At 43.8% G+C, this 8,561-nt stretch overlaps 1 protein-coding gene across 1 annotated transcript; it reads right to left on the bottom strand.

Moving 5' to 3' along the window:
* Nucleotides 1–2,398: 2,398 nt before the first annotated feature.
* Nucleotides 2,399–8,479, bottom strand: COQ7 (coenzyme Q7, hydroxylase). Its single transcript, XM_055708992.1, has 6 exons — nucleotides 8,357–8,479; nucleotides 7,996–8,195; nucleotides 7,460–7,574; nucleotides 7,220–7,359; nucleotides 4,015–4,083; nucleotides 2,399–3,357 (listed from the first exon to the last, which is right to left on the bottom strand). Exons 1-6 carry the CDS (start codon nucleotides 8,415–8,417, stop codon nucleotides 3,280–3,282), a joined length of 663 nt encoding a protein of 220 aa, XP_055564967.1. The 5' UTR covers nucleotides 8,418–8,479; the 3' UTR covers nucleotides 2,399–3,279.
* Nucleotides 8,480–8,561: the final 82 nt, after the last annotated feature.

Here is an 8,561-nt window from a genome sequence, read left to right as displayed (position 1 = left end):
TGGATGGGCACAAATATGCTGCTCCAGTAAAAAGAAAGAACAAATCCTGCTCAGGAGCATAAAGCAGAGTTGTTCTACTGATGCATATTTTATGCTCACAGCTAGAGACAGCATTACTGTCTGACAGCCTACTCAAATGTGCAGGATGTGTTCAGCTGCTGAGGACAAAGAACTCACTGTGAGCATTCTTACAGTTACTGCAGATATGGCACTGACCTCACACAGTGACTTCCTGACATTTGATGTTCCCAGCCTTTGGCCAAACTAAATGCATTAAAAAATGAGGTTTGTCTCTTAAACGTTGTTGCCCCAAGCGAGCAGCGCGTGATGGTCTTGGAGGCCACCCACATCTTGGACAAAGAATCACATGAACACTTCTCTATGTCAGCAGCAAATCCCACAACAAAATTGTTGAACACCACTGCAGACATCTTCAGAGAATCCCCGTAAGCCCTGCTGTGGAGATCATCAGGCTTCAGCCGAGTGCCATCTATCTAGGGAAGCCCCACAGTTGCCTTGTTCAGTATGCAGTCCTGAGATGTAAGATGCTAAGAGACCAGGAAACTGTCTGGTTCGGTTTACAGTTTATATCCCAAGACCACTGTATGCATGGATGTGCAACTTCCAGCTTTGAGTCAAAACATGCTGTGCCCCTCCCTCCCCAGCTTTAACAATGGATGTATAAAAGACGCCGTCTCATGCTGCCCCTGTTATTAAAGGCTTTACAACGGACTATTCATCAAGCAATCTTTTTTCCCCTTTTTACTCAATTATGGAAGTCCACGACTTACATGACTGCACTGCATGTTCTTTCAACACCACTCATTACCCCTTTAGCCACTTCAATTAACTGTATTCCTTCTTGAACATAACTAGGAATTTTCCACAAACCAGCAGCATATCAAATGCTTTAGAGAAATTAAGGCAAGAAATCTGCTAGATGTAACTTTTGTTCAGAAAATTGGTCAAGTTAGGGAAGATACTGTGTTAGTCTGATATGATGTACCTTTAGTAAACTCAAGTTTACATGCACGCTTCTTACAACTGCCTGGGGCTGAAACAATTAAAACAAGAACCCCTTAGAGCTCTCTTCTTATTACCCAGTCCCTGAGAAATCTGTGATTTAGCTTTGAACTCCTCCAGTCCAGTTATTCCACTGGGTGTGCAAACCAGTCATAGAGAACCAAAAGCTACTTTGTTTGGACAATGTAAATAACGCTAGTGGTTTGAGCATAACCAGGCCACACCTGCAATGGTGTGATAGAAGTGATACTTAAAGAATGTCCAAAGTGTCAGTCATAATAAATTATACAGAACAGGAGTTTCTATATTGACATTTAACCTTCAGTCTAAGCTCCTTCACAAAAAAAGGGTAAATAATCCTCTTTAAGAAGTTCTTCATGTACAATTACACACCAATCAGTACCAACAAATACTAACAGAGCTACTCAAAGAGGTAGACTCAGATGTACCTGGATTAAATGCTGTCTGAAGCCTCACCAAGCTCCCTGATGCTTGAATTTGAGATGCTCTGAGATGCTGCTCCCACAGGTCTCTGATTCCTGATGGCATCCCTGTACTTCTTATCCTCCTCTGGTCTCAAAGCAGCTACAAAGTCAGTACATAGCATTTGGCCAGCACAACAGAACCAGCACACAGCAAAACTTCACCACATAACTAGCCTCAATATAACTGTAGTTTCACCATATAAGGTAAAAATCAAGATCAGCAATTTGGCCCCATTCCTCATGATAGTGAATGACTTGCTACTATTTTATTTCTTGATTTTCTAGGTTTATACCCATTACATCCCGCATCCATAGCTGACCTGTTCAATTAGTTATATCCTACTGCCTGGGCTAAGAAATACTGACTTCTAACAGATTATAGCTGTTAACCAGAAAACAAGAAGCAAGAAATTCTGCTCCCTGATCTGTCAAGCTTAGCTACTCTTATTAAGAAAAAAATGAACAAACCAAAACAAAACCCACAAAAACCTGTAGAAATGGGAAACCCTTTAAAACTGGGAAAAAAACATTAGCTTATAGTTGTTAAACGAGTTGCATCTCCTCAAAGTTTTAGAAGCATGGATATAAGGGGAAGAGCATGGATATGTGCCTTCTTTGACCCACAATTCTATTCACAGGGTTTCCCTCCCTTGCCACCTACAGTCAAAAGATCATGCTTCTCAGCTATAAAAATGGAAGTCTCTCACAGGGAATTTAAATGTTTGTATCACAATATCAGCATCTTCTATATTATCCATAGGCATTTGGAAAGACATAAAGAACAAAAGATGCATTCTTGCACAAAGTCCCTTTCATACCTACCAGTTTAAGGCATTCTAATTCCATGCTGTACCTTCATCTTCTGCAATTAGTATTTAACAGAACAGGCGTGCACAACTTTGTCTTTTTTTATTTCTACTGCTCCATGCCAGGGTACCGGCAGAAAGTCTAGAGAAATTATTCAAACATGGAGAAAGTAAAAGCATCTCTGTTTGAGAGCCACTGAAGACTAGCAGCAAAGTAAGACAAACTTGAAAGCTGTAAGAGAATATTAAGGGCAATTTCACAGGTGCTCCAGGTTACTCTCTCCACCTGCTTTATCTCAGGGATTAACTCCTTACACTCAGGACAAAAAAAACCCAAACAAACCCCAACAAAAAAACCCCACAACTACAAAAAAAAAACCCAAAGGAAGAAAAATTCTACCTAAAGAATTCAGAATTGAGCCTGAAAAAAAAACCCAGAAAACCCACAAACAAGTCTTCAAATGAAAGTTTTAATAATACCACTCTTCATTCAAGACAGACTACTTACTAGTACTTCATTTACTTATCCTGAAAATAGAACTCAAAAATATCCTTAGTTAGTATTAACCATTTTAAAGAGAGCTAATGAGCTCCAGCTTATTTCAAGTACATACAAATTTGAAGACAGAAAATGCATTTATTATTTTATGTGTGTATGTACACACACATATTATATATATAATTCATGTATATACATACATCTTTTGCTGCCACCTTGTGAACAGTCTCTGAATAAGAAGGTTTAGTTCACACAGACCCAGTTCTGCCACCTTTATTCATATCTGGCTCAACTGACTTCAGTACAGATACTTTTTGAACGGGTACTCCACGTGACAAAGGGTGGCCAAACCAGATGCTTAGTGAAGAAAGTTTTAAAAGGCCGAATAAAATAACTATTAGACTTCTGCAATTTCCATACACTTTTGTGTCACAGTTTATTACCACAAACATCATGGAATATACCACTAAATTCTTTCTGATAAAAATATTGCAGCTTTGCATCCAAGTTGTATAGCTGTCTTCAAAATTGAGTAAGCTGGTGCCTGTAAAATAAAGAATAAGAGATTAAATACAACTAATGAGGTGTTGAGCTAGATTGTGGTAAGGAATAGTAAGCATTAGCTTAAAAAAAACCAACAAAACCAGAAGAAAGCAAAAACACTAACAAAAAAACCATTAAAAAAGGCCTGTATTTGTAGTCTAATCTACCCTAGAGAAAATCAAATTAAAACCAGTCAGCTTTACAGAATCCTTCCATTTCCCCACAAATATAAGTCAAGAGAAAAAAAGGAAAGAAGTCACACATTCCTCATACGGAATTTACTTCAGTACTTCACACCTCCCAATATGGTTGTGTTTGATGATGCCTGAAGTTCCCAGTTGTACGGATAGCACTTATTAGCCTTATCTTCAAAAATATTTAATCTAAAGTTAAAATAAAATCAAAAATTGTGCAGAGGACACCTCTTGGGAAAACACAATCACTTTAACACTTGACACGAGTTCTAACAGGTTCAATTCTGTTCTAGGAAAATTAAAGCTATGTTATTACAGTGCTTTTTCATATTTATCTTTGGGAAAGAATATCAAGCACCTTTTCTATTTCTCAAAGAACTACGTCACAGTCACTAGGTAAGGAAGATAAAAGCATCACAGCTACATCCTCACTAAAAGTGTAAATCAGTTAACATTGTACTTACTGCTTCTGCATCATACTTGAGACCAATGTCATGGTGCTCCCGTTCATCATCCCGAAACTGCTTGATTACCTTTAAAAACAGCAGTTAATTAGTAAGTCTACTTTGCAGAAAAATCAAGGCAGCTAGCATAAAAAACTATACGCTGTTGACCATTGTGTGCACCAGGGCAGGCATCTGAGGTGCGGGTCTCACAAAGACCTGAATCCACAATTCAGCAAGAAAGCAATTATTTACAGCATTATTCAAACCTAAAGTTCTTTTAATAGTCTCCAAAAAAGTCTTTAAAATCAAGCTGCTGTTTAATATATCGCTATCTTTTTCACTGTTTCAAGAAAATCTGTAGTCATACTAATTTGTAATGCTAATTAGTTTCACACATACAAATTATTTGGACAATTTAAATAACAAAATTAAGGTCCCTGCCTTGCCAGGTGATCAGCAAGGGTGTTTCCCTGTAAGCCAACAGGGCTTTTGTCCATTCCAGCATGTTCTCAAGACCACTATTTTTCTCTGCTAATTTTTCAACTGGGACAAAAAGGTTGAAAGAATTTTCTCTCAAGATGCCTGCAGATAACCAGGATTGCTTAATAAAGCGCTCAGTATTTACAGACACCCAAGCACTGTCCCCACCCAACAAATTGTTATCACTTTTGGTTTTGTCGCTAGTCCTCCCCGTATTGACACTGTGAATAACCTTGCTGCTTAGCTTTTTCTCTTTATTTTGAGCCCCCTCAGTTTATAGATTTTATTTTCAGGGGTAGAATTTCCCTTATGCACGTCAGCACAACCTGGGTTACTTCAGATACTATTTCTGTAGCTAGAAGACATATTTGGAGTAACCAGATTTAGCTACATGTTAAACAATGCACAATAGAATTGGAAATGAAGAAGCAGACCCTAAAGCAAGATCCCACCCAACAGAGCACAAACAAGCTCGATGTGCTGCACGTGGAAACAGGCCAGTGTCCCACAAACTGGCTGCTCATGGCTGGGACGGGTGCACTCTGTGCTGGGTTAAAAGCCGGCGGGATGGCCAAACCCAAAGAGCAGTAGTAAACGGAGTTACATCCAGCTGGCAGCCAGTCACAGGTGGTGTTCCCCAGGGCTCAGTGCTGCCGCTGGTTCAGTCTAATATATGTACAATCTGGATGAGGAGATCAAGTGCACCCTCAGGTCGCAGATGACACCAAGCTGGGTGGGAGCCTTGATCTGCTTGAGGGCAGGAAGGCTTTGCAGAGGGATCTGGGCAGGCTGGGCCGATGGGCCAAGGCCAGCTGTATGAGGTTCAACAAGAAGTGCCAGGTCCTGCACTCTGGTCACAGCCACCCCACACAATGCTACAGGTTTGGGGCAGAGTGGCTGGGAAGCCACCTGGCAGAAAAGGACCTGCGGCTGTTCGTTGACAGCTGGCTGAACGTGAGCCAGCAGCGTGCCCAGCTGGCCAAGGAGGCCAACAGCCTCCTGGCTTGTATCCGAAACAGCGTGGCCAGCAGGACCAGGGAAATGGCTGTCCCCCTGCACTGGGCACTGGTGAGGCTGCACCTCCAAATCCTGTGTTCATTGTTGGGCCCCTCACTGCAAGAGGGATGTAGAGGGGCTGGAGCGTGTCCAGAGACAGGCAACAGAGCTGGGGAAGGGGCTGGGGCACAAGTCCTGTGAGGAGTGGCTGAGGGAATGGGGGATGTTCAGCCTGGAGAGGAGGCAGCTTGAGGGGACCTTATCGCTCTCTGCAGCTCCCTGGAAGGAGGCTGTAGGCAGGTGGGGGTCAGTCTCTTCTCCCAGATAACAAGTGACAGGACAAGAGGAAATGGCCTCAAGTTACACCACTGGAAGTTTAGACTGGATATTGGGAAGATTTTCTTCACTAGAAGGGTTGTTGAGCCCTGGAACAGGCTGCCCAGGCAAGTGGTAGAATCACCATCCCTGAAGTGTTTAAAGAACAGCAGATATGGTGCTTAGGGATCTGGTTCAGTGGTGGACTTGGCAGCCCTGGGTTCATGGTTGGACTTGATCTCGAAGGTCTTTTCCAATCTAAATGATTCTATGAAACACCCTGCAGGATTGTGTCCCAATTTGATGCCTAAAATACTGGGGGAATTTTTGATCCCCACAGAGCTAACAAACATTAGCTCCTTACACGCTCTGAACAGCGTTCAAAACCAGAACGTGAATGAGGTGCTGGCTGACAGCAGGCTTGGTACGAGTCAGCAGCGTGCCCAGCAGACAGAGAGCAAAATGCACGCTGGGATGCATCAAACACAGCATGACCAGCTGGTCAAAGAGATGATTATCCCGCTGTATTCTGCACTGGTGCAGCCTCACCTGGAGTGCTGTGTGCAGTGCTGGGCCCCACCATGTAAGAATGATGTGAAGGTGCTCGAATACACCCAGAGGAGGGTAACCAAGCTGGTGACAGGGTTGGAAGGCATGTTCTATGAGGAACAGCTAAGGACTTTGGGCTTGTCTAGTTTGGAAAAAAGGAGGCTGAGGGGCAACATCATTGCTTTCTACAGCTTCCTGAGGAGGGGATGTAGAGAGAGAGGTGCTGAGCTTTTCTTATTGGGATCCAGTGATAAGACATGTAGGAATGGTTCAAAGCTGCATCAGGGGAGGTTTAGACTAGACATTAGGCAGCATTTCTTTACTGAGAGGGTGGTCAAACACCAGAAGAGGCTTCCTAGAGAGGTGGTCAATGCCCCAAGCCTGGCAGTGTTTAGACATTCAGACAATGCCCTTAAATAACATGCTTTAACTTTTCACCCTGAATTGGTCAGGCAGTTGGACTAGATGATCACTGTGGATCCCTTCCAAATGAAATATTCTCTTCTAACTATATAATCATATCCAGTATAAGCAAAATGTTACTATGCAATCACATTTTCTCCTTTTGACTCCCCTCTAAACCCTTCCTTTCACTCAGAATGAGTCAAAATTAAAGCAGTTCTCCCAATCAAAAGGGCAATACTGAATTACTGAAAGCATGCTGTAGCTAATCCAACATACATTTTAATTTTGGTGCTTGATCAATTTAGTTGCCGCTGAAGGAAAAAATATCCTTTTAACCTAAAGTTTCTGTTGACTTCAGCATTCTAAGCGATAGAACAAAGAACTGTACATTATACGAGCCTATTATTTTAAAAGACTAAAGTAGTATTACGTAATTCAATGGATGTGTGAACTACTTTTTACATTTATAGTTTAATACCTGCAACAGTTCTTTGTACTTTTCTGGATCTTCTTCAATAAGAGTTCGGATCTGGCTATTGTAGTGATCCGATATGCTCTCTTCCACTGCCACTGTGCAAGCCATTGCACCTTTCTTTCCAAGCAAAGCACTTCCAGCCCCTGCGATTGTGGTACCAAACATATGAAAACAATTAACACAAATAATTGACACATCTGAAGACTTCACAAAACAATAATAATAGTAATAATACTAACTCACCTAAAACAAAACCTGCTACATTCCAAAAAGGCAAAAGAACAGTAGGTCGAACTCTGTATGCAACCATTAGTTCATTGAACTTTTTGAGGTGATCTTTTTCTTGATTCCACATTTGCTGCAAAAGAGCCAGATCACAGTGAAGTAAAAAAACCAGGAAAGTTATACTCTTCCAATAAAACTAATAAACCCAACGAAAAACAAGACAGCTCAGGCCACTAATGCTGCTTGCGGAGGTAACCCTATTCACATCCCAAAGAAGAAGTGGTGAAGATGGGTAGATGAGGATAGTTATTAAAAGGCAACATAGAAATATTTGCAAAGTAAGAGTCCTCATGGCAGCACTATCCTAACTGCAGTACTGGTAACCCCCTTACCACGTAATCCAGCCGCTCTTTGTAAACCCACATTTGAACGCATTCAGAAAAAGATGGCCAGCTATCTTACTAGGAAAGCTACAATTTTTCAACTTCATTCGACCACTATTAATCAAGTACAAATTAAGCAGAACAGCGATCGGTTTAGATCCACGTTCTTACCTGGATAACGGGCCCCACGCTGGACCTGCCCAAGACGGCCATCTGTCCCGCATAAATACGGTTTGCCCCGTACTCCCCGGCATGGTCCACGCGGATGATGCGGTCTATGACGGGCTTGTTGATGCCCTCCAGAGTCACCCGCGTGCTGCAGAGCCTGAGGGGAACCCCTCCGGCGGGCGAAGCCCACCGCCCCCGGAGACCTGCCGGAGAGACAAAGGTGACGCCAGCTCCACCGCCGCCCAGCCCCCGCCCGCGGCAGGCGGCCCCGGCCGGCGGTGCGAGGCCCCGGGCGGCGTGAGGCGGTGCCCCGCCAGGCTGAAGTGGGGGCAGGCGCGGGGGCCGAGCCGAGCCGAGCCCCTACCCGCCCGGCAGCGCCGCAGGGCACACCGCACAGCCGGAGCCGCGGCGGCCGCCACCTCCATCCCGCTGACCCCCACAGCTCCTCCCCGCGTCGCGCCGCCGCGCCGTCATCACCGCGGGCCGCCGCCGCGCGGCCCGCCCCCCCGCCATTCCCATTGGCTCCGCCAGCGGCGCTGCATTGGAAAGCGGAGCTGTCAGTCAGCGCC

This window comes from Falco cherrug, chromosome 4 (assembly GCF_023634085.1).
Source record: "Falco cherrug isolate bFalChe1 chromosome 4, bFalChe1.pri, whole genome shotgun sequence".
Lineage (NCBI taxonomy): Eukaryota > Metazoa > Chordata > Aves > Falconiformes > Falconidae > Falco > Falco cherrug.
Note: the sequence above shows the minus strand (reverse complement) of the source record. Positions and strands in the feature narration are given on the sequence as shown.